This window comes from Astatotilapia calliptera, chromosome 7 (assembly GCF_900246225.1).
Source record: "Astatotilapia calliptera chromosome 7, fAstCal1.2, whole genome shotgun sequence".
NCBI classification, from domain to species: Eukaryota; Metazoa; Chordata; class Actinopteri; order Cichliformes; family Cichlidae; genus Astatotilapia; species Astatotilapia calliptera.
Genome location: NC_039308.1, coordinates 5,859,239 through 5,886,317, shown reverse-complemented (window position 1 = coordinate 5,886,317; position 27,079 = coordinate 5,859,239). Strand labels below are relative to the sequence as shown.

The 27,079-nt window shown below is 40.9% G+C and overlaps 1 protein-coding gene across 1 annotated transcript; it reads right to left on the bottom strand.

Annotated features, from left to right (window-relative positions):
* slc27a6 (solute carrier family 27 member 6) lies at nucleotides 1-24,613 on the bottom strand. Its single transcript, XM_026172707.1, has 10 exons — nucleotides 24,034-24,613; nucleotides 20,753-20,962; nucleotides 13,972-14,130; nucleotides 12,226-12,350; nucleotides 9,846-10,040; nucleotides 3,337-3,427; nucleotides 3,040-3,238; nucleotides 861-958; nucleotides 522-652; nucleotides 1-448 (listed from the first exon to the last, which is right to left on the bottom strand). The coding sequence occupies exons 1-10, from the start codon at nucleotides 24,518-24,520 to the stop codon at nucleotides 272-274; spliced, it is 1,872 nt and encodes a 623-aa protein (XP_026028492.1). The 5' UTR covers nucleotides 24,521-24,613; the 3' UTR covers nucleotides 1-271.
* Nucleotides 24,614-27,079: the final 2,466 nt, after the last annotated feature.

Genomic DNA, 27,079 nt, shown 5'->3' with positions numbered 1-27,079 from the left:
TGATGTAAAAAGGTATAATTTATTGTCTGAATTCTTCCAAAATTGCATTTATTATTACTACTAATATCTACAGTGTCATCAAATCCAAAAGATCTGAAGATCTTTTCTAGTTTTCCATTTGAAGTATTTCATTAGGCTTAGTCATTGGATTGCTGTAACATAGTAACACATTCAGGTTCATATTATGTGTCAGATGTTTAATATTCATTAAACATTTTCAAACTCTTGTGCACTATTTAAAACTGTATAGTCACACTCATACTTGTGAGTTCTATAGCTTGTGCTCTCCAGCACTGATGCTCTGGTAGATCGTGTCTGTCAGAGGAATGTAGCTCTTTTGCTTGTAGTCCAACACATAGAGAGGATCAACGACTTTTGAGGGGTTGAAACCACTCTGCACCAGATGGAACTTTTGCTGTTTGAAGGTACTTGTCGTTTCCATGACCTCCTGAGAGGAAAAAACAATCTGAGTTACTTCAGAGTAGCAGGATGTTTAAACTGATTTTAGTAACATATTTTACCTGAAGCCTTATGAAAAGTGGACGAGCGTATCCTGGTAGATCCCTCACTACATGCTCAAACAGCTTCTTTCCATCAAATATGAAGCCCGATCTTACAATGATTGATGCCATTCCTCCTCTGCCCTCGTGTCCTGTGAACAACATGGATCAATGTTAAGGGATACTGTTTTTCACTGATGCCACATGGACATCCTGCTTGTGTTTAATTGGCTAAGGACAGCAAAAATGTAGCACTTGGCGAAGTAGATATTGTGGATATTTAAAAAAAGAAAACATCTATACTGCAAGTTCTCACAGTCTTAGTAACTGCATTAATAATTAAGCATGGCGACATGATACCTGGTACTTGCACTCCATACACGTTGACTTCTTGGATAAAATCTACCAGCCCAAGAATCTCTGTCACCTCTGTCGTGGATACATTTTCACCCTTCCACCTGAAATTGGGGGGGAAAAAATTAATTGGTAGAAGCATAGTCTGTGTCAGACCAGGCTTTACACTCGTATGGTAACAACCTGTGTTACTGCTGGCATCTGTCCTTTTTAATTTTTTGATTTTTTGTTTAATCCTTATTCAGTGTGGGCCTTTGGCAAGTCTTTCCCAAGGGTAAACTGATCTCTTGTTTTTCCTTGCTTCGTAGGAGTTGCCAGGGCCTTGTCACTGATTCTGTTCATATTTTTTTAAAAGCTAAAGGTAGCCAAATAGTGGATGATTTACACTCTGTTGTTCTCAAGATCTCACATCTGCTTTTTTCTCATAATGTGGTTCAGGTGGCTTCATCAAATGACCTACAGCTTGCCTTCAAGTCTTAACTAGAAAAGAAGTGGACTGACCACACTGGCCAATGACAAGTTACTGCCCCAAGCAGAGGAGTTCAAGTTCACGAGTGAACAAGAAAACCAAGCCTACCTCATCATAGAAGCAAGAGAGAGAGATAACTAAAGCCATAGTGGCTCAGACGTCACCTGGATTGATAAGGTCCGTGTCACAAATTGAGGAACCAGGACACACAGATAAGTAGTGGGCTACTGGAAAAAGCAGGTACAAGTGAGCAAGGGATGAGAACAGGGCCTGTTAAATGGACTTCTTATATAGCTCTTATCTACTCTAAGCACTCAAAGCTTTTTACACAACTTACCTCATTCACTAATTCACACAAGCACTTTTTTTCTAAGCTGTTGGAACGCTACTATGCAAGTAACCCCAGCAAAAGTGGTTACATGAAGAGGATGTGGGACCTATGGAATCCTCAATACCCAACATCTAGACTGACGGCAAAACAACTGGTAGCTCAGTGTTCCGACATTCAGAAGCAACTGGTATCACAACTGGACAATGATGAGGTACGACACAAATGCTATGGGAAGAGGGAGCCAGGACATTTCTTTTGGCTGTAGTACTCACGATTGGGCACCAAGCCCAAAAGTACACCTGGTGTGTTGAAGGCACTGAGTGTAAGAACAGCTGACCTGAGCAATAGGATCATGGCTAAGCTGGAAAACTGAACCCCTAGTGGCCAAATACCAGAACTATGTGAAGAACCCTTCGAAGGTCTACTAGAAGATGTGCATGCAGCATCCAACAGTCCCTGCTGCGACCATCACTGAAAGCAGCAGCTGATCTACTGACTGCAGTCACTGAGCATCTGGCTAACTGAAGGCCGGACTGTCCTGTTCGAGGACATCATCAGATAGACCAAGTGGCTGACATCCAGAAATCCTACCAGTGGCTGGACAAAGCGGGACTGAAAGACACTAATCGTGGCAGCGCAGGAACAAGCTCTGAGCACACGATCCATACAGGCTGGGGTCTACCACACCCGGGAAGACTGCAGTTGCAAGCTTTGCAAAGATGCCACTGATGCCACAATCTAGCACCTAACAGCAGGGTGCAAGATGCTAGCAGACAGGGCATACATGGAATGCCATAACCAGGTGGCTTGCATAATACACAGGAACATCTGCGCCTAGTAACTCCCAAGGCTAAATGGGACATGCCCCCATTCAGAATGACTGAGCTAAGATCCTGTGGGACTTCCAGACAGACAAACTGATGATGACTAACCAATATTGAAACGGTGGAGGAAGATGGCTGTAGTGATAGATGTAGCTATACAGAGTAATAAGCTAACTACACTTTCGAGAGGCGCAAGAAGTGTCAAGGGCTGAGAGAGAAACTCAAGAAGAGGTGGAGCGTAAAGGCCACTGTGGCAATCAGAGCACTTATGGCAATGAAGCCTAAGCTGGGCAAGTGGCTTCAACAGATCCCAGGACCAACATCCAAGATCTCTGTCCAGAAGAGCGTAGTCGTAGAAGCAACAAAGATACTGTACAGGACCCTCAAGCTCCCAGGCCTCTGGTAGAAGACCCGAGCTCGAAGGACATGAGCTTGAAGGATCAAGAGCATATGGTCTTGATCCTTCAAGCTCAGGTCTTTTACCAGAGGCTACATAGAAGTCTATATAGAAAATGTATGCAAATCAAATCTAAGAACATCGTAAACATCTTATCTAAGTACCTGAATGTGTCTCCGACTCGGTCTCTAAAGAAAATGAAGCCCTCATGGTCTTCCGCCATGAGATCGCCTGTGTTAAAGTAGGCATCACCCTTGACAAACACATTTCTCATCAGCTTCTTTTCAGTCAGTTCCTTGCTTCCAGCGTAGCCAAAGAATGGGCTAATAGCGCTGACCTTGGAAAGTAAAAGCCCCATCTCACCTAAGAATAACAGAAGTTCAAAATCAATACAAATACTTGTTCAAAACGTTCAAGTTTAAAAGGGAAGAATAAGAAATGAATTTGTATTCCAACCTTACCCTTGTCCACTCGCCGGCAGAAACCATACTGATCTTTCACTGGTTCATCTTTCACAATGTCATACTTCACCAAATCATACTTAAACAGGAGCTACACAAAATGTCAAAAGGAAATAGTGTTATGGTGGGTAACTGATGAACAGAGTAATCAACTATGAGGATTGGAACACCATGTGGATTGAGAGAAGTATCTAAGCAGCTTTAAAGTCCTGAAAAAAAAAATCAATACCTTTTGTAGTCACTGTCAAAAAAACAAAACAAAAAAAACTTTATACATAATTTCTACATCTTAGCAGATGGCATTAACTCACTGTAGACATTAAAATGTGCTAGTTTCAATAAGAATAGCTAATTAGCCCACAGATCTGCTTAATGCTAAATGTCTTTAAGGGCATTTAAACATATACATTTGCATTAATATGTAAAGCCAGCACACACCACTTCTAAACAATAGTGCAACAGTGGAAATGGTCTGTAGCACCAAGTTCCTGGAAGTACAGAAAACAGACACTCAGTGATGCAGATCAGAGCTCTTCCTAAGACAGTTCTGCATCGCCTGCACTTCTTTGCAGCGGTTGAGGAGAGCTCACCCACCCTCTCCTATCCTTAACACTTTCTATGTGCATATCTGTTTGCTTGGGAGCTCGCAGTGCCACAAACTGGAAATCTGTAGAGAGGGTGGGGACAGCAGAGAAGATCAATGTGTGTTCACTTTCCCCCATCCAGGACATTCTGCAGAAACGCTATCTGACCAGAGCAAACAAAATCCTACAGAAACCCTCTCATCCCCAACATGGTCTGTTCTCTCTCCTGACATCTCGGAAGAGGTTCTGCAGCATTCGTACCAGAACAGCAAGATTCTGCAGCTTGTACCTTTCCTGCTGTATTCAGAGCCAGGCAGGTATTTTTGTTGTAATGTACAGTGTTGGTGTATAGAAGGAATGACAAAAGTCAGTCAGTCAGTCAAGCTTTTGTTAACCAATAGGTAATGAAACTAAATGCTAAATAATTAATGGATTGGTTCTTACAATTTAGCCCAATGATTTTCACAACTACAGAGGAAATGCTCACATACAAATTATAAACAATATGGAAAACTAGATACAATGAAACTATGAAAACTGTATGAATAAACCCTTGTTTCTTCATATGTTGTTTTTAAGGAGCCAGACTAACATATAACAACCAGTGTTGTGTCTACACTTACACATCCTCAAGAGTAATTAGCTGAAAATTTGAAAACTATTAAAAGAAATTTCAAGAAAGCTTGCCTAAGAGATTTCAGATGTGTTGACGAACAATAGTGTTGATGTCGAATATTGACCTTCAGGTCCATTAGAATTGTAAAAACTCTGCTTTGCTTTGTACATTGTATTTACATGTTTGTATATGTTTCAGTTGACAGCTGGACACATTTAGCATTTTCCTAGCAAAATATAAAGAAACTAGAGAATGCATTTACTAAAGAAAAGGCAGTGTAAATTGCTAAAAGCTGAATGACTTGAGCTGAATTGTTGAAATATTTGGGAAAATTGTTGAAGCTGCTAAAACACAATTTTCCTGAAAGCCAAAGTGCAGAACTGTTGAAAGCTGAATCACACAACAATGCAGAAGTGTCACATTTAATCTGCATTTCATGGGAAAAACACAAACAGTACATTGCTAAATATGAAAAATGCCAGCAAAGCATGATGACGTACATGCTCAGCCGAAAGATTAAGGAGAATGATAATACGGAATGTTTTAGGACAAATTAAAATGCGTGTAAAACATTTTGAGTATCTATTAAATAAACATTAGAAACAAAATGACTGATATAAGAAAAGCAGATTTATGGTCAGAAGAATTCAGAATAAATAACAAAGCTCACATACTCTGAATCACTTCAAGACCTCAATCATGTTTTTAAATGTCTAAACTCAAGAATATCACATCAAAAGGTTTAATATTTACTGAGCAAATGTAAGCTGCTCTGTGTGTGTGTGTGTGTGTGTGTGTGTGTGTGTGTGTGTGTGTCAGGGAGGGTGAGGATGCAACAGAAAATGATGACTGACTATTGAATTGACCTCAAATGTATCTAAATGTATCTAAATGTATTGAATTGGAATGAACAGATTTTCATATTCTGCTTTTGCATTTGTTCTCTGTATTAATTAGCCTTAAGGTTTGTGTTTTCTAGCGCTATCTTGTTTGTCCTAGTTTCTCACTAATAAAAAGTGGCTTCAGGCTTTGCACAGAACAGGTATGATACATAAATATGTAAACTACTCCCCACTTTTAGACAAATAACTGAAGGTACTATTAATAATTTCAATAGAATATTTACTTTTATAGATGGGTCTAAAAGTACATGAGTCTTTGTTTTTGTTTAATACAAGACATTTGATTGACAAGTTATGTGATCAGATGGACATCTATGCCACCTACAAAGACTTACTTTCAAGACTTATATTTTTCAAAGTATATTAAATTAATAAAAAAACAAATATGGTTATTTGCCTTTTATATATACTCATAATACAGCCACTTTATTAGATACATCTGTTCAGCTGCTTATTAACACACATACAGTATGTTAAATGGACAAGTTCCTAGGATAGTGCTTTTCTATCCCACCTGAGAACTCAAAGTGCTTATCTAATCAGCCAATCACACGCCAACAACTCAGTGCATTTATGTTTTTAGGTATAATCAAGATGACAAACTAAAGCTGAAATTGAGCACCAGAATAGTTAAGAAAGGGGATTTAAGTCACTTTTAATGTAGCATAGTTGTTAGTGCCAACAACACAAAAGAGACAACTCGTCAGGCCAGGACTCTACAGTCCATCTACACCTACAGTGTACTCTTACAACGATGAGGATATACACATGGGACAGGGAGGGAAGCTGGTTTGAGCGGGGACAGATGAAAAGGGAAAGACCATCTCTCAATCTCTGAATGGAAGCGGGAGTCATCTTTCAACATCTTACAATGCTGTGATTGCAGCCATTCCCCAACCTTCTGTGAATGGTACTCATGGCCTTGATCAATGGTCAAGGTAATTCGCATTTTAGTGATCTAGAAACTGAATGTAATTAGGGCAGTTATAAAATGTATAAAGAAGGTCCAATCTAATACACTTTATATTAATAGACACTCATTATTCCATAACGTTTTCATAATTGTAGACCAACAAAAGAAATCTAAACAATACATTTTAACTGCATGTTACAGAACTGACACTACTTTTAACCATATGTTTTATAACTTCACTTTTACAACTTCTTTTATAACATTGTGGGTCAAATGAAAAGTCACCTGGACACATCTAAGAATAGCTGAAGTCAGAGATTAGAGCCAAATACATGGATCCACTCTTATGTAAGTCCACTGATTAACAACAGCCAGCATTAATACCTACCAAAGCCACAGTAAAGCAACTTCACTACTCATTCTTCTCCACAGTCACAACAGACTTACAGTACATGTATAACTATGTAAGAAGTTGTTTAATAATCTGACATTAGTATTACATGTATGACATATTCAATGTATGACAAGTTTTTAGTTTGTGTAATATCACCTTGATGAGGGTGCTGTGTATTCTACTGGGTTGAGATGATGCGACAGACTTGACACTGAATAATATCCCATATCCTAAATATATCCTTGGGCTACCTTTGCAATACAGTGTTGGTCATTATTTATTAGCACTGTGAAGTGCTGTCCAATCAGTTTTGAATCTGAACCTGAGCAGGTTCTAAACTACTTGCACAAAGGCGGTTGTTTGATTGTTGGGTTTTTCTCTTTATTATTGTAGTCTTTCCTTTATAATATGACTTTGTAAATAAAGCTGAACTGAATCAGTAAATACTAGCGGCAGTCATGGGTAATCCAGTATGTTAAAGATCATGAAGGAGTTCTCTCCATGCCCGTACTTTTATGTTCCTCTCAATTTGTTAAGTTCATCTTGGTTTCATCAGGCCTTGAGAGAGGACTTTCAGACCTTGAAAATGTATCTTTTCAAGAGTTCTTGAGTTAGATGGTGCAAAGCTGCTTTTCTTAATCACAGAAATAATTATACCATCATGCACTTTAGATTTAGACTGACATTTTGCACTGGAATAATAGTGGCAATTGATTCAGTGAGCTGTTAAAAATGACCATCAACTGTGCCAGGGGTGGTGGGCATTCAGTTCAATTTAGTTTTACTTACATAGCTCCAACTGTAGATGGGGCTGATGAAACTACCTGTGAGCCCATTATCTACATTTTTGAACCTCTGAAAATGTATGTAAATGGCTGTGACTCCTAAAAAGTTAATGCAGTACTTCTGTAAAACTCCTTGAATGAAAGCTGTCTGAACATTAATCCCGTATTGACTGTTTGCTTTAAAATCCATCTGCAGTGGTTTAGAAAGGCAATATTATTAAAATGATCTTTGCCCAACAAATAATAGACCCAACTGTATTCATGGATGGGCAGAAGTGTAGTAAAGCAACAGGGTTATGTGAAGAACATTGTTAAGAAATGTCAACATCCGCTCGCTTACGAAAAAGGGACATTTCGTCCAGAATCTCCTCACAGACCATAAGTTTGACTTTTTCTGTTTGACTGAGACGTGGCAACAGCCCAATGACTTTTCGCAGCTCAACAACTCCACTCCTGGGTTTGTTTACACCTGCCAGCCTCGTGAGTCCGGCCGTGGTGGAGGTATCACGGTAATCTATTGCAAGATCTTTCTTTCAATGTCAAAATAACCTTTTCTATGCCCAAGAACCCTTGTACCATTTCTTTTCAGAATTTTAAGAAAACCCATCCTGACACCCTTTCTTTTGCTTTCTCTACTTATTTGCATTTTCATAACCTGCTCACCCAAGAGGACTTGGTTTCCTATTATAACTCTAGTCTCAATAATATTCTAAACTCTGTTGCCACACTCTAAACCAAACCTGTATCATTCCCTCAGTCAGCACCCTGCTGAGAGAGTTTACAGCTGAACTCAGGCTTCTGAAAGCAAAAGGCCGACGGCTTGAACGCCTCTATAATAAGAAAACTGGTCTTACTATTCATAAGGAAATGTTTAATAATCATGTTTTGTATTATAAAGAGTGTATTAATCAAACAATATCTGCTTATTACTCCACCATGGTCTGTGCAAATGATGATTCAACCAAGACACCGTTTTCACTGTTCAACTCTTCTTTCAGGTCACCAGATTTTTACCTGCTCATCCAAGACCTGGTTTGTTCCACGTAGCGCTTCCTTTGCATTTCCACTCCCATCACACTCTTTTTCTGCTTTCCAACTTCCCTCTGTCACTGATATTTCAGAACTCATCTGTAAGTCAAAACCTGGTCAAGGCCTGTTTACCCTCTTTGCTTCCCCTCATATCTGCTATCATTTATTCTTCACTTACTACTGGAACTGTTCCTGCTTCCTTCAAAGTTGCTGCCATCGCCCCAATATTGAAAACAAAAACAAAACGCAAAACAAAGCAAAACAAAGCAAAGTCTAGATCCCAATAACTTTGATAATTTTTGTCTTATTTCCAATCTACCATTCCTCTCAAAAATTCTTGAGAAGATAGTTGCCACACAACTCCACTCATACTTAACTAATAATAATCTGTATGAACAGTTCCAGTCTGGTTTTCGCCCCTCCTATAGCACTGAAACAGCGCTTATAAAAATAACCAGTGATCTTCTTATGGCAGCTGACTACAGTTTACTTTCCATTCTTATTCTCCTCGATCTGAGTGCTGCTTTTGACACCATCTCTCACTCCATTCTCCTTAGTAGGTTAGTCTCCATCGGTCTCTCCCATACTCCACTAGCCTGGTTGTGGAGTATGTCTCATCGCACTCCGTTTATTCGACTCAAATCCTTCACCTCTCAGCCCTTTCGTCTGGTCACTGGCATATCAAAGCAACCTGGAATCGTCAGTTTTTACCTCCTCGAGCCATTGCTCGTTGATGCAGTAATTCATTTTATATTTGTAATATTTATATTTAATTTCATATTTGCCTTGAGGCTTAACAACACAAAAAATTAGATTTACTGAGGTTCAACTTAGGGCACTACATGCAATAGTTACTATGACAATAATAACATGAATAATAAAACTCACATGTTTTACACAAGAATTGTGGACAAATTCCAAAGCAGAATCTGTCTTTAGTCTTGTATTAAACAAAAATGTTTTTAATCATTTTATTTGATGTTTCAGTGTTTTAAGACCAGCAAGTAAGACTTTAGACTTATTTAAGAGCTTGATGTCATTAGAAATGCAGCTTCCCTTAATGAGCATTCCTTATAAAGAAATTATTTTGTTATGATGGTGAAGTGAATCTGTGCAGTTCTACTGACATGTCAAATTACTTGACATTATAACATGATTTATTATAATCATTTACTTTTGTCTACCTTCTCTTATGAAAGCACACACCAAGGTAGTGCTCGTTTACTAGAGAGTAGCGTGTAGGCTTGGTCACACACACATGGAATAGCTTATTTCCATGCACTTACCCTGTAAAAGAAGTTGGAGCGGCCTACTGATCCAATCTTGCCAATGTGGTTCATGAAACACAGATTTCCTTCAGTGGAGCCATATACTTCACACATTTTGATTTTCCCAAAGCGACTTTGGAACTCCTGCCACACATCCTGATGCAGCCCATTTCCCACTCCCATCCGCACCTTATGAACTTTATCAAGCTCTGTCTGATGGAGAGAAAAATACAAATACATCAGCACAAGATTTCTGAAAAGTATTACGAAATCATTTATTTAAAAAACTGTTAAGTGGGAAATAATTTCCACTTAATAAATGTCTCTGATTATTACACTGACAGGGTGGCATATAAATAGGAAAAGGCTATGTTATGTAATGTGTTTTAAAGAAATGTTTAAGTGCATGTTCAGTTTATTTCATTTTATTTATACAGCGCCAAATCACAACAACAGTGGGAAGGAAAAACACCCTTTTAACAGGAAGAAACCTCAGGGAGAACCAGATTCTGGGGAGGGGCAGCCATCTGCCCATCTGCCCAGGGAATCTCCCAGCAGCCGACACCTATTGCAGCATAACTAAGGGAGGATTCAGGATCACCTGATCCAGCCCTAACTACATGCTTTAGCAAGAAGGAATGTTTTAAGCCTAATTTTAAAAGTAGAGATAGTGTCTGTCTCCTGAATCCAAACTGGAAGCTGGTTCCACAGAAGAGGGGCCTGAAATCTCAAGGTTCCCCCTCCCATTCTACTTTTAAATACTCGAGGAACAACAAGCCCGCAGTGTGAGAGTGAAGTGCTCTAATAGGGTGATGTGGTACTATAAGGTCATTAAGATAAGACGGGGCCTGATTATTGATATATGAAGGGAAACCAATACAGGAGAAATATGCTCTCTCGTTCTAGTCTCTGTCAGTACTCTTGCTGCAGCATTTTGGATTAACTAAAGGTTTTTCAGGGAGTTTTTAGGACAACCTAATAATAATGAATTACAATAGTCCAGCCTAGAAGTAATAAATCCATGAACTAGTTTTTCCAGCCACTCTGAGACAGGATATTTCTAATTGTAGAGATATTGCACAAATGGAAGAAAGCAGTCCTACATATTTTTTAAGGAGGAAGTAATTACTGAGGTTAACTCAGAAAGCTCAATTGAAGAAAAAGACTAAATGCATTTCAATGGTACTGAAAGCAGCTGTAGATAATGGTCTAATAATGATGGTGCATATGTTCCAGGTACTCATGTTTTAGGGGACTATATCTATTAACTTTGTCCTCCTTAGTTAGAATGTGCATTTCTAGGGCATGTTGCAAGGTTTATAATTTACACTGTGTAGAAACACAGTATAAGTGTCACAAATATGACCGCCATAAATAATTAAGAATTGTATAAAGAGGATATACAAATAGGGATATCCTTTGTAGACTAGCTACAGTTAGCTAACTGGTCCTAGTCTAAAGTCCTAGTCTCTATGGAATTTGGAGCCAAATATCCAGTGCGATATGATGACATCTATGGTATTTGCTTAGCTGGTGGTATTTGCTTTGCATAATCAAAGTGCAGAACAGGACATTGAGTAATTAGTATCCATCCTTGTCAGCACATATTTTGTGAAAAGGTTCTTGTGTCTTGTGTACGTTTCATTTACCAATCACTGATGAGGACAGTGGCGGCCAACCTTTCACCCACACAGCCAAATGACACAGAACATGGACAAAGAGGACTTTGAATTCATGAATGGATGAGCTTGGCCCTGACACTGTGTGTGCGTGCATTTCTACATGATGTAAGGAGGGCAGGAACAGTAAACAATGGTCCTGCTTATTTTTCTGTCACAGTTGTGAACAGTATTACTTGAATGACTCAGTGGAGCAGTTACAATGACAACTTCCATTAAAAATAATAAAAGAAAAATACTTATTGACATAAACTCTAACAATAACATAGTAATATTATAAGAACATCTAACAGAACATTTTAGGTACATCTATAATTTTGTCTGCTTCTCCTTATTTAGTCCCTTTGCTCTGTCAACCATTACTATATGCAGATTATCTGGACCCTTTTCTAACCTCATGGTTTAGTAACATATTTAGACGGATGAAAATTGTGATGAGATATTAACAGAAAAAAATGTCTGTGTCATTTCCAGCTGAGCCTAGGTGAGAAGAGCAAGTGATTGTTGCATGCACTTTCTGTATGTCACCCCACGCCAAAGCCAAACATATTGCCAGGAGTGAGAATGCATCTGACACAACATCTGTCCTGCCCTGATCTACTTATATTATCTAGAGCTGTTAAAAAGTTTGAATTTCAAATGACGATGGTTTTACACCATAATGTAACAAGAATAAACTAATTTAGGGTAGTGAGTGGGTCCAGCCAGCAACAGGTTACCTTTGTCTGGTTGCAGAGGTACCTGCAGAGTTCACCAATATACTGGAAAATAGTAACATCATGTTTTCTGCAGTCATTCCAGAACTGAGAGGCTGAGAACTTCTTCTTCAAGACTAAGGTTGCACCTATGGTAGAATAGACAACAATGCAGTTAATAACACTGTTATGGGATGAAATTAGAATGATTCCTCTTTTTAATACATCTGTTAAGCTCTGTTTTATTATACTGGCCCACAGAAAGACAAGTACAAAACATAATGCAGTAGTGACATGCAAACTGGGAGCTGCCTGAGAGCTGAAGTCTCTGCATTCCATTGTACTATCCACAAGAAAGCCTACATCATGACAGTCAAGTGCTCAGTGGGTATAATATGATACTATGAGGTTTTTAAAATAACAGAGTTCGTGATCGTTCTTGATTGGATTTAACATGGAGGCGGCTAAGAGAAGCTAACGTAAGAGACATTAAAGTTCTATTTCTAGTCCCTGTTAGTATTCTCATAGCATTTTGGACCCTCTGAAGGTTGGTACTAGAGGCCAAGGTAATGCCATCAAGATTAAGGATATACTAACCTGATTTTTGGATTGGCTATAGGCCCAACCCTTACCCCCCAAAAATCAGATATCACTGTCAATTCTTTCCTTGGTTAGAAAAAAACCCAAAAACAAACACAACAACAAAAAAAACCCAGCCTTCGCAACATCTAGCCAACCCAATAACACTTTTGAGGACTTCAGTATAAAAGTCTACAATCAACAGACCCCATCATAATTGATTTTTAAGAAAGTTTGCAAATGGTGCAAACCACTGATTCCACTCAATAACAGAAAAACCAGATCAGATTTTGCCCTATAATTTCCTTCTTTTAAATTCAGATAACACTGAGGTCATTTGTACTTGGCCCTAAAAATCTTAGACATATGGGATCTAACCCAATGCTTAGTCTGCATGGCATTGATTTTGATCAGGATATGTGCATATTAACTATCAGGGCATTAGCTTTACCAAGGATTGTTTTCAGAACTTGTCAAGATGTTGATCTCAGAATGTGAAGGATTCAGCATCACTAACTTTGGCATAGATGGAACAGATCCGCAAAGCAGTTAATCATCAATACTATGAAACAACAAACAAAAACTCCTCGAAATTACTCCATAAGCAGAAGAGAATGAACCGACTGATGAATTCAAAAACATACGAGATTACTTTTATGTTCAAACTGCAGAAACAGTTTTCAGTGTACTTAACAACAATAATATTCCCATCTGAGAATCTTGCAGCATAAAATAAAGCTGCTTGTTAAAGTGAAACATGAGATCTTCAAAGAGGTTTGGTAGTTACATTGTGCTGAGTAGACAATGTCTGCAGCTCTGAAAAACAGCCAATATTCAATATTCAATGCCAATAGAACCAACTCTCTGAAGCATGGAACTTAAATCATAAAAGCAGCAAAAGCAAGTTGCTGGGTGTCATAAGAACACGTCTCTGTGTAATCTTATCATCTTGAATTATAAAACAGTCCAAGATAAATCTTGCTTACATCCTTAAACAATAATGTCAATAGGGCTCATTTACTAATATTTGCATGGAAACATCTTAACCTGTGCAAAAAGTTCACATGCAAAATTACCATCGATTACCATATCTTTTTTTTCTCACAGCTATACTTACTACAGCAAGTATAGCTATACTGTCAGACCCTAATCGTGAAGGGATTAGCAATGCAGAGATATTTGTAGACCTACCTAGCTCTATAGTTCCACCTACACCAATCAGGGATGCTGCGCTGTGATAGAGTGGCAAGGTGACATAAATTACATCATCTTCAGTTGCCCCAAATGCCCAAAAACCTGCTGCTGCCTTCAGGCTCTGGAGGTGAGAGATCACTGCAGCCTTAGGAAGACCTGTGGGGAAATAACCGCATAACGTTATATTTGGGACGCTACATTTACAAAATAGCAAATAGCATGCTTTTGATTGAATAAGCGGCCATCTGAAGAACAATTCAAGCTTGAATTCTGCATAAATGAAGTGAACACCTTTTTCGGATGCGAAGCTCTCGGTCCAATAATGAAAGAGGAGGGTATACCATAGATGCAATAATGCCAGTCACCAACCTTTCAACCTTTCCCACTCTGTGCTGTCCCTGTTTTAAAAGCCCATCCCTACCTCTGACCTTGAAGTCGAGGTTTCTGAGATTTGAACTGTCTGAGTAAGTAAATGCATCTATGCCGTCAAGTTGAAAATCCTACATTGCCTAGTTCTCGAGTTATGGCACTCACAAACTCGGGTGTCCATGCCACCTGCGTGTCCCGCCAGGGTGGCAGCAATACCTCAACTTTTATGGCTTAAGGGATAGAAATCATTGTCCCCACTGTATAGATGGGACAAACCCTGTGTTGAACCAGTTTCTGTGTTCATGTGACAAAGAAAAACACAATATGACAAAACTATACATAGATAGTTGTACTTTATTAAGCAAACTGTGTAACCTTTCATAGTGCAGGCTGGTAAAAGTAAATTAATGTTAAACTTAGTAACTAGTAAAAACATCCATCAGGCAGTTTGAGCAATGACAAGGAAATTAGGATCATTTGTCCTTCAAAATCTTTTCAGTTCACCAGTATTTCTGGCCTAATTTAAACACAAGCAGCAGTTTATTCTTCAGTATCACATTTATGTTAAGATCATAACTCTGACTCAGCCATTCCAATAAGCCAATCTCTTTTAAACATCAGTATATGGATATCCCCAAATTATTATGTTCCCCTGACTATCCTTCACACATGGGATGATGGAATAATGAGTCTGGTGTGTGGTGTGCACCGGCTTTCTTGCTCCAAACATTTCAATGTTTTCACTAACTTGTTGTGCAACTTTAGATCATGTAAATCACAAATACAGTTTCCATGTCAAATACTGTAGAATGTATGAATGAGTAATTTAAACTGTATTAAAAATGAAAACAGAATTTTATCACCTTCATGCTCCCCCAACCGACACAACCATCCTGCCCAAATACAGGCTTGAGATTTTAGGCTCTCTTTTCTAGGCAACTGCTTCTGATCTCATCCACAATGCTCGACACCAACACATGAAGCGCTTTTTTAATAATATAATATAATATTCTTTGTGAGTACTGAACTGGTCATCACACTTTCATCAGTTTGCTTCTCAAACCCTCAAACCACCCTGCTTATAAACCACTTGCACAGCTATATAACAAGAGTATATCAGATAGAGTAACATTACACTTTACAGACTGCATAAAATAGAACATCCACTCTTCAAGAGTAATTTTATCGAAAACAATGGACAACACCAATACTTCTTAGCCAACAGGCTTCAGTTCATCTCAGAATGGTTAAAACATACCTTCTTAGTTGAGCCCTGGCTAGATGTTGAACAGGCACTATGCAAGGATCTAGAGATTTCAGACCTACCATTTATTAGCTCAAACATCAAAAGACATGAATGCTTTAAAAGTATCAACATCAGCTTTTCTCTGACAGCATGGTGGGAGTTTCTAAAAATAACGGAGTCTTCATTAATCCCATGCAAACGTACACCTATCTGGAATAACCCTGACATATTACAAAACAATAATATGATTAATTTCCCAGAATGGAGTTGTGAAGGAATTAAATACTTAGAACATATATTAGAGGGAACAGAATTTATTCCATTTGACAGACTAGTTGCACAATATGGGATCAACAAGACAAGATTTTTAGAATATCAACAAATTAAATCCATAGTAAAAAAGAAATTTAACCTCAGTCAAGTTGAATTACAAACACCACTAAGTGCGGCACATTTTCTTACTCTTAAATCCCCCAAATTATTATCTAAAATATACAGAACACTTTCTAAATTAGATGAATCAATATCCCTTCCTATTGCAAAGTGGGAAGCAGATTTATCAGTCAGCTTAGACCAAAACTTCTGGTCTCAGATTTGCTTAAAAACCTTTAAATTAATTAAAAATCCCAGTCTGCAATTAATACAATACAAAATACTACATAGAGTGCACTATACAGGTCATCGGATGTTCAAGATGGGCTTTACATCTTCCAACAACTGCTCACACTGTCAAGGCAATACACCAGACAATTATATCCACGCTCTTTGGTTCTGTCCACCAGTGCAAAAGTTTTGGCGCGAGATATGTGAAGACTTATCAAAGTGTCTGAAATGTAACATTCCAACTTCCCCCTTAGTGTGTTTGTTGGGCAGCTTAGATAATGTCACTTCAGAAAAGAATATCGCCCATATGGTTTTCACTGCCCTATGCATAGCCAAGAAAACAGTCCTCATGAACTGGAAAAATAAAAATAATCTTAATTCTAACCAATATAGAAATTATCTATTAGATTACATTAGTCTTGATACAGCCTCTGCCACCACATCAGATCAATTGCTCTGGACTCCTTTTATCAGCTCCATCACCTAGTGGGGGTGGGGGGTCATAGTTTGGTCCTGCCTTCACTGTTGTGATTGGTGTGGGGGTAGGGACAGGCTTAGGGCGTCGGGGGGTTCCCCGGAGGCATCTTCCTTGGGGGGCTCAACCCGGGGTAGCGGTCATGTCCGGTTGGGGGCTCTGTTGGCTCTCAGGTGACTGTTTCCTCGCGGCTGCGTGCAGCGGGGCTAGGGGAGGGTCTGTGCTGACGGACGTGGGTTACTGACCTGGTAGCCTGGCTGGCCCTGGGTGGGTCCGGGATGGGCGTGAGGTTCTGGGGGCGCTCCGTCTCTGGGCTGGGGCCCGGGCCGGGCCTCGGGGGCTTGGATCCTGGTTGGTGTGTTGCCGGGGTTGTGGGCGGGTGGGTGCATGGGGGCCCGGCCCTGGAGCAGGGTGCCGCCGGTGCGTCGAACCACCTGGGGGGCTCTTCAACTGGTGGGGGAGATGGTCACATCTTGCAGGAGCTTTCCTCTCTTCAGGAGGGGGAGATACAGGAGAGGTGGAGGAAGATCTCAGCCTGGGCGTTTACTGTCTTATGTAGTCTGGAAGATGAGTGGATGGTGGGGTGGGTGCAGTTTTCTCTGTGGTGGGGTTGGGTGGACTGTCCCGGGCTCTGTGGGGCCGGGAGGCGCTGCTGCACTGGGCCCCGGTCTGGATGGGCCTGGGCCCCCTTTCCCTGGCGGGTCGCGGAGTGTGGGAGTGCCTACTGGGGTCAGCGGGGGAGCTGACCCCAGGGAGGGGTTACCTGCCCCTCCCTTCCTTCCCTCCCCATCTCCAGCTGCCTCCCTCTTCCCGCTCCACCACAACCACCCACACATGCAGGGCCTTGGAGTAGGGGTATGTCACCAGGGTGCAGAGGAGGCTACCCCCCCTCTGTCCCCTTCTGGTTGCCTCTGCCTCAATTTTATCCCACAACTTAGACATTCACATTATTCACACTCTCATTACACATACATATAGGATCTTGGGGGTGGGCACGATACACGGAGTCCAAAGTACCATCAGGGTGTACACCTCACCCCTGGCATCGTTGCCCACCTCTCAATTTTAAATACACTTAGACATTGAGGGCTATCAGGAGGGACTATGCGCTTACCTGCTGCTCCTTGGCAGGTAGCTCCATGCCCTCCTGGGTTTTAAATGCACCTTAGAACACACATGCATCAACACTACAATGAGCGGGTGGAGGGAGGTTTGGAGTCTTCTCCCACCCCCATTCTCTGCGGCCTGCTGGAGCGGGAGGGCTAGGTGGAGTTGGCCGTCCGACTGCGGTCTGGAGTGTGGGGCCTCCCTGCTGCTACGGAGTCGGGGTGGTCTGCCTCTCCCCACCGCAGGGAAAAGGGTAACACCACCTGGGTCTGGGTGCAGTTCCCCCCTCCAGGGGCAAGGGTACCTAGACCCGGTTTGTAGAGTACGCTTGGGGAGTGTGATCGTGTGTACAGCGTCTCTTTATGTCTGTCTCCACGTTGGTTGAGTGTGGAGTGAGTGCATATGAGAGCATGAGGGGGGGAATGGATGTTTGTGTCTGTGTGTGCCTGTATGTCTGTGTCTATATGTCAGGTTGGGTATCAGACGCCACCTCTCTGGGGACACCTCAGGCCCTCCAAGGTTTGGAGGCCTATCTCCACCTACCACCACTTCCCCTGCCGGTGGCGGACTCCCTCAGGTGTCGGTGCGTTGGTGGTTCTTTGTGTCCGGGGATGGGCGTCCAGGTACACACCGGCTCACTCCTTGGCGGCCGCTTATCGGGGCCTGGAGCCTGGGGCTCGCTCGGGCCCCTTCGGGGGTGGGGTGCCCCCGGCCTCTCGGCCTGGGGCTCGGTCACTCAGGCACAGCTGGCGGCCGGCGGAGCTCACGGGCGCGTCACTGCAACCCCCCCTGGCTTCTGCTCCGCGGCTGCTGAGTGAGCCCTCATCTGGGACTCTCCTCAGCTCTTACTGGAACAGTGGCGCGGCTGCCCCTCTGTTGGTCTTCCTTGGTCTCTTGTGTTCTGGGGGCCTCTGGATGTCTGGAGTTTTGATCTCCTCCATACCTGCTTCACACCCTGGAGGACGGGGCTGTGGCCCCCCCACACTCCCTAGCAGATCGTTACATGGAGAAACCTTTGGAATACAAGCGCGCTGATCCACACAGGTATGCACACGGGTGTTCACTGCTCGTAGACCCAAATTACACCTTTCTTGGCTGCTACTTCGAAGCACATCTGTCCTGCGTGCTGCACAACAACATTGAATATTTAGTATTTACTGCTGTTTACACTTAGCTAGATTAATGCGATGGTGTTGTGTTTAGTATGTTGCTTTATTATTATTTTTTGTCTTTTTTTGCTTGTTTTCTATTCTTCTCTCAACAGGTGATCCAGGAGATTTTTATTTTTTTTTCTCCCACCCTTTCTCACTGTCCCTCTCCCCTTCTGTTTTTCCTTTCCTTCCTCTTTCTTTCTCCCTTTCCTATCTCTCACTCATGTCTGTCCCGTCTGTAACATCTGAAAATAAAATATAATAAATAATAAAAACAAAGATCGACCAAATGGACCAATACGGCAATGCCACGATGATCCATTTGGCAAAGTAAATCCATTGGGTATCCTTGTTGGTCTTCAGACAACAATTCTGATGGCTAAAGAACCAAATGGGACAGGCGAGAAGAGAAAAAAAGAAAAAAGAAAAAAAAACAAAACAATGGACAACTGGTACAATTTGTCCCAACATATAAATAAGCACCACTCATTAATTAATAATTGGGGGTCACTGCACCTAGTGCTCCGATTATCCCTGGGACCACTGTTACCTTCACCCTTTACACACTCGAGCTCTTCTCTAAGCCCTTGGTATTTCTTAAGCTTCTCATGTTCCTTATTCCTGATGTTGCTGTCATTCGGTATTCCTACGTCTATCACTACGGCCGTCTTCTTCTGCTTCTTGACCACCATTTTGTCCGTCTGTATCTGGAAGTCCCACGGGATCTTAGCTCGGTCATTCTCGGCCAACCTAGGGGCCGTCTCCCATTTTGATCAATTTCTGTAATGTTGCCTTCTGGTAGTGTGATCCCCCTCAGTTCGGACTACTGTCCCTCTCTTTGTTATCATCTAACTACACTTCTCCAGTCTGAATGACATTCCAATGTCGTTGCTGTATATCCTGGTGGTGTGGATCAGTGAACCGATGTCTCATTTACTCTTGGCACACAGCTTAATGTCATCCATGTAGAGGATTGCTCCATTCACTCTGGCAGTCTTGGCTGACTGTTTGGTCTACCAGTAGCTGGGGTTTTGGGCCTCTGGTACTCTTGCTAATTCCTTTCTGTGCCCCACTCATGTATTGAGCCATGTGCCTGTTCATCTTACTGGACCCTGTTCAGGGAGGTTGCTGTGGTCTGCTCTGAGACCGACTAACCAGTAAGCATTGCCGTTATGGGTTGCGTCCTTATCCCATATGCTCTTCCAGTATTACACTGTCTTCAGCCTTGGTGCTGCTCTTCTCATATTGCTCTGCCAATGAGAGCGCACCTTGGCTGGTGCCGTGGAGAACAGCTGGTTTATTCTCCTGCCTGGTGTACCTCTTCAAGTGGCAGGCCAAGGCTGTGAGTTTTTGCTTGGCAGTTTCCAAAGCCTCTGGTATGGACAGCTTGCTTCTTAGGCACCTTCTTCTGAAGATTCGATAGTTAGCTAACCTCCCTCCGTGCTACTTTAATCTTGGTCTCTAGTCTCCTTCTCCAGGTAGGGTACTGCTTCTCATGGCTGTTCAACTTGTAGTCAAGAATCTCACTGCTGTAGTGTACATCAGATGGTTAGCCTCGGTAATGGTTGCAGCAGGTATTGCCCGTAGCTACGGAGGATCCAGGTGTCAAGCTTCGCCATGATCCCATCTCTCAGGTCATTTCCTCTCGCACTCAATGATCCTTCTTCCAGCGCGCTTGGGGCTTGGTACCCAATCTCGGATGCGGGTGACGATACACCCCCCCCCCCCCCCCCCCCCCCCCCCCAATGACCTGTCGTCCTGGCTCCCCCTTGCTGTAGCATTTGTGTTGTACCTTGTCAATCTCTAACCATATATATATACACTCACCAGTTGTTCCTGACGTAAAGATGTAGAGTGTAGGAGTTTTGAGAGAAGTGGCAGCATGCAGTGCTGCTGGTACAGGCTTCTCAGATGCAGATTCAAGCTTATCCAGCAGAGAGTGCACCTCCGTGTGTTTGGTCCAGCTCCTCATTGCCCACACCTGGATGTTGTCCGACAGCAGACTGTTTAGGATGCCATCCAGGTCTTCCACTAAGTCTAAGACATAGAGACACTTATATCATAAAAGGTTACCTTGACTTTGCTTACTCCTGTAAACTAAATTGATCCTAAAACTGAAAATTTAGGTTTAGGAAGGTTTGATTGCAAATGTACATGTACAAATGTGTTTTCTCAGTGAGACATAGAAGCATCTTGCAAACAGGAAGCCAATTATATACCATGACACTTAATCTCACAGAATAAAACGTTTAATTGTAGTTTATGGATCATTATGTGCCTTTTTTTTTTTTTTACCTACAGTGCAAGTAGTGACTGTAGGTGAAAATGGAACTGCATCAGTGTTTGCAAATATCTTTCTGTATGACTGACCTTAAAATTCCTGCAGGAAGTTTTTGTCAGGTACCTGAACGGAAAGGACTTAAGTCACACATGTAATGGTTTCTTCACAGTGAAGCTGTCTATGTATTCCATTATTCAGAAGACAGAATTATAGAAATAGTAGAAGCAAAACAATATTTCTAATAATTGCAAACATAATTTGTAATTATGTTAGCATAGCAGCCATTTCTTCAGCATAAGAGAAAGTTGGTAATTTGTTTTGTTTTTTTAACCTATACACTACGTGTCATGAATTTAAAGAAAGAAAGAAAGAAACAGGAATCCTTGGACACTGCTCGCATAATAGACAGGTTTTTGACGGGGCTCCCACAGAAATGCAAAGCAGAAGGTGAAGCATCGGCAAATATGCTTCCAATAAGAAGATTTTACTGTAAAAACAAAGGCGGGGCCTAGCAAAAAAAAGTCTGGGTTCACAATTTAAAGCTGTTCTACGGCAATGGAGGTTGATCAAGCCTTGAAAGCTGGTGCTGCTGGATTACTAACAACCCCCTCTGTCTGTATAAAAGCAGCATTGGCACCCACTGTGTGGTACCATACCCGAGTGAGCATCAGCTGAACAGTACTTTACAGCAGAAAGTGGTGTGTTGCTACAAACATGCTGAGATTGTAGAAAGATTGCCAAGGGTGTGCTCAGCTGTTAAAGCTGCCACAAGGTGGCTACTTTGATGTGTCAAAGGTTTAGAATACATTTTGGTATATAAATTGATATAAATTGATTCTCTGATTTATTTTTTAACTCCAACTACTTATTTGTATTTTGCTTTCATTTCAGAATCCAATGAGGCATTAAACTGCACGATTTTCAATAAAAAACTTGAAAAACTGGGGTGTGTAAACTCTAAAAACTAACCACGGTTGTAGTGAGGACAGCATTTCTGACAACATCATGTTTGTCTGGTTGAGCAATCTGTCACTCTGTCACATGATTACGACATGGTTAATCCAATTAAATGTACAAACAGGAAACTTTCAGTGAAACTTAATTTGTATTAAACATATATTTGCTTATCACCAATTTTTTTGATCCATCCATTGAATTTCTGAATAAATTCCATCCCAAAGCAGATTTGTGGATTTGTGGAATGATCTATATTTAAATTGCAGCTAACATTACACAAACTTATAAAAATCTTACAAGGGATCAGCAAGTTACAAGATTTTAATGAGGAGCTATTAAGTTCATCAAATTTTATTTTGTCATCTATTATTCATGTGTTACTCACAGGTGTTGGTTCACTTGTGAGTTCAGGGAAGTAACTAAGTACACTGAGTCAAGTAATATGCATAAGTAGCATTAAGTACATATGATTTTCACTTAAGGCTACTTAAGGGAAAAGTTAATTAATCATGACATCCATAAGTGAAAGTAAGCCAGGTTTGATACCTGCAGTTCAGAACATGAAAGTTGTCAAAGATGTGCCTGACTATCAGAACTGGGAAAAGTTACAATTACACCAAAACTGCATGCACGTTTTAAAACGTATATCTGCCATTAATAAATCCGCACTTTAGTGTTGCGGCTTCATTACTTGGCCAATTAAACTTTAAAGAGGCCTAATATGAAACATTATTCGCAGTACTTGAGAGGTGAAATCCTCACGTGTTTTACACTGCTTAACAAATTCATTAGCTCGCCTGTCGTAAAAACAAAGAAAAGGAAACAAATATTTTACAAATTTGTCCAAACTTGAAACTGAATTCATGTTTTTATACCAAAATTTGAGTAGTCAGAAATGAATCAACCATAACTTCAGGTGCTATTTTTATGTTCAGAAATGCAAGTATATAAATGAAATGTAAAATTCATGAACAATAACAATAATTATATTTTTGCATAAACTATATCATATAATGACTTTTCCTGTGACTGTTTTTGATTTCAGTACGTTTTTACAGGGAATACATTGTAAAGACAGACAAAGCTCTGGTGGAGGGTACCAGGTTACTTGTGGCTGGTGGTATAGCCAGTCAGGAGAAGATAGCCAAGACTGCCCAGTCCCCAGTGTCCACCCTTACCTAACTGGAAAATGTGGTAAAACTGGTAACAGCCAGCCTGGGTTCTGAAGATGCAGAAACCCTGGTGGACAGCATACCTGTTTGTTTCTATACTGGCAAATATCTGCTACTTTATTTGTGTAAATTTGCTTCTTATGTAAATCTACAGTGCTTAACAAACGTATTAGATCACTTCTCCTAATAAGAAGAAAACAAATATTTTGGAAATATGTCAAAAACGTGTTTAAAACAACAACAAATTCACATTTTAGACCCGAATTTCAGTCTGCAGAAATTAGTCAAGCATTACAGTCAACCACTAAAACGTTTTTTCCCTGTTCAGGAAAGCAAGTAAAATATAATAATAAATAATAATAATAAATAGTAATAAAATGTAAATAAAATACCATTTAAACTAATGGACGATAGAAATGATATTTTAGCATTAATATATCATTTTGAACTTGTACCTACTAGTGGATTAACTTAATTATAGAAACACACACAAAGCTTACTGGCAGAATAAGCTCCTGTGCTACATTGCAAGGACAAATTTGAGACAAAAATAAAAGATATTGCGTAATATATATAGAGAAAACTATCAATACACAATATTAAAATATCGAGAAAGAATGTTGAGTGCTGTACATGAAGATAAAACTGTTTCTAGAGCCACTGTGGTGTATACCGCTTCAATGAAATGAGACTTTTACCTGAACCAACTATTAGAGTTTTAGCTCCACAGGAGTTAAAGCAGTGCAACAGAGACTTGGACTTGATGTTAGTGTTGAGGAAAGCAACCGAGCAGCCGACCTTCGCTAACCCGAACCAAACGCACAAAAAGTCGGGCTCGTTGTTCATGAGCAAGGCAACGCAGTCTCCTTTCCTCAAGTTGGCTTTCTCCAGGAACACATTTGCCAGTCTATTGCTACGCCGATCAATGTCCCGGTAGGTGTGGACGTTCCCGTCGTAGATTACAAACGGTTTGTCCGGGATGCGCTGTACCTGCTGGAGGAACCTGTCCAGGACCGTGCGCACGCTGGAAGTCAGCTTGAATACCTCCAGTTTCACACCGTATCTGACGACTTTCTGCAGAAAAAGAAGATCTCTCCAAAAGTATGGGAAGCAGAGTTTTTGCAGAACATAAACTGATAAAGCAAGAGCCACGAGAACGGACAGACATCCCAGACACAGAGTCATGCTCACGGCTAAGGACCACGAGAGGAGAGGAATGTCACACTGAAAGGTAGCCACTGCGCGCCCTTCAACGTCCCAGGTAATAAACACGGTGTGGTAAGTGGCGTAACAGGGACCGTCCAGAAATGTCAATTTCCGCAACATAAGAGTAGAAGATCACAAATGCTGCCTTCAAAATAAAAGGTGATTAACTTACAAAACATCACCTGTGGCGGTTTGCTTTTTCAAATGATCTCTCACGCATGCATGGTGTTAGATGGAAAGAAATTAAGATGCATGTGAAGATTGTGAGACAGGAAGCCCTGAATGCATGTGTAAGACCTTGGTGTCAGCAGATATTTTATATTAAAGCACTCTGTTCACAAGTGGCATCCCCATCTTTAATCAGGATTTGTGAACTTCCATCTAAAATCATACCGCCAATAACCAGGATAACTGTTATTTAAATAACTAAAGCTACTGTGCAGTACAAAAGGAAAATATGCTCAAGACAAATGTATTTAGCCTGAAACTGTTCAAGACAGAAGCCCCGAATCGCATTTTATTTTGAAGGGCAAACTTAAATATTTCCTGTTTTACTGCCTACTAAAATCAACATGACCGCGTGTTTGTGGAAGTGAAATCATGTGACAGTTGTTGTGGAGATGAGTGGGAGGGCATGCTGAGCCTCACCCCTTATTTAAAAAGATAATAGAACGACTGTATTCTGGAAGTAAATAGTGAGAAGCGGCTGGTACATTCTGTCTGCAATGATATAGCACAGCTGAAAGTAGTAGGGAAGTAAGGAAACCAAAGACAATGAGTTATTTTGACCTTCCGCTGCAAATAGCCTCATGTGTCTAAACTCCACAATATTGAACAAAACATCAGTTATTTGGTATATTAAGTAAGACCACTTTTAAAAGATATCACTAAATTTAACTACTGTAATCGTCTCCGCGAGAGGTGGATAAAAGAGGCTATGTTAACAGCAGTGTTGGGACTAACCCGTTATTAAGTAACGCGTTACAGTAATTACGTTATTATTGTGGTAACGAGCACGGTAACTAGTTATTATGCCAAAACCGGGAACGCGTTACTCGTTACTGGGATTTAAATAGGCTCGTTATTCGTTACTTCGTGTGGCGGCATCGCGGAGCTTCCACAGATTCAGTAACATTAGCAAGTGGTGGAGGCCAGCAGGTGGATGAAGGAAAAGGGAGGCAGGAGCAGAGACCCGAAGCAGCCGCTGGTCCGAGAGTGTCAGGTGAACTGAACTTCAGGTAAGAAGTTATGACCTGCAGTCCATCTGGGTCAGATATGAACCAAGTTTAGTTGGAGTTTATTTTCGTTATGCTGACTTTTTCGTACTTCGTGCTAGCTAGCATGACGGAGTTTCTATACAGCTGGGTGGTGCTATGTTACTGATGTTGAACTTTATTTTGTTCATAAGGTTAATTATTAGAGTTGCCAACCATCCCATAAAAAACAGAATCGTCTCGTATTCAGAGAAAATATCATGTATTTCGTATTTAGGTGAAAAGGAACAGTTTGTCCTGGACTTCAGCTACAATGAAAAAGACACAAAGCTGCAGTTATTCTGTGTTTACGCTGCACAGCTGCCTCTTCTTCTCTCATCCTCTCACCCTCTCTCTCTCCTGATTCTACTTCAATCATGAAACTGATCAATGATCAGCTGATCGGCTTTTCTCTCTTGTTTATTTATCGCCCACTTTGCGCCAGAAAGAGGAAACCAGCGGATGTCGCGCTAAACAACAGCTGCACGTTTAAGCTTGATCAGCTGTTGTTAGAATTTATTTAATATTAATTTCTACTATCAGCTGATGTTTGCTGGAGCCACAGCTGTAAACCTGCTGGTCATGATATGGTTTGGTTATCTGGTGAGAGGGAAACATGAAGATGAAACCAGGAGATGTCCTTACTGGATCATCAGAGCTGTGATGGAGAAACAGGTTTACCTTTTAGTTAACATGAATGAGTTGAAGGGAAGTTATGAACTGTTTCTGAGAGACAAATAACACCAGGATCCTTTTCTAAGTAGCTGACAGCTGGTAACTGTGCAGGGGCGGGTCTAGCAAAGTGTTGCCAGGGGGCCAGGTAGGGCATTAAAAGGGAAAGTGGGGCACAAAGAAATACTTTCTTATTCTCATTTAAAATGTCTCACTTGTAAAAAAATAATTATCTGAGTCTTGCAACAAACAATTGATAAATTGATACATATATACCATCAGAACAGTGTACATCACTGTCACAACAGTGTTTATTTTTATTCAAAGGCTTTATGATTTTTCCTATAATGGCGGCCGGTCTCTAGTCAAAATGCCCGGGACGATTTTTCTGTCCCAGTCCAGCCCTGTAAGCAGCTCATCTGCAGTCTGGTGTTACCTACATCTTCCTATTCAGAAGGCAGAATTTCCGAGTTCTGAGTACAATCGAAAGCACCTCGACTGCAGTTTTTGTGTTGGATGTAAAAAGCAGGCTAGGATAGAATCAGGCGTGGGATTTCTCTCGTGGAAATGTGCACATTATTTTTTCCTTTCTATTGGTAGGTGGCACAGTGCA

Excerpts from the sequence above, each read along its gene's own strand:
- slc27a6 (XM_026172707.1), bottom strand. The coding sequence starts at position 24,520 with ATGACTCTGTGTCTGGGATGTCTGTCCGTTCTCGTGGCTCTTGCTTTA. Across the intron at positions 12,351-13,971 it reads AGGTGGAACTATAGAGCTAG|GTGCAACCTTAGTCTTGAAG; the intron begins GTAGGTCTACAA and ends ATTCTACCATAG. Across the intron at positions 653-860 it reads GTATGGAGTGCAAGTACCAG|GACACGAGGGCAGAGGAGGA; the intron begins GTATCATGTCGC and ends TGTTGTTCACAG.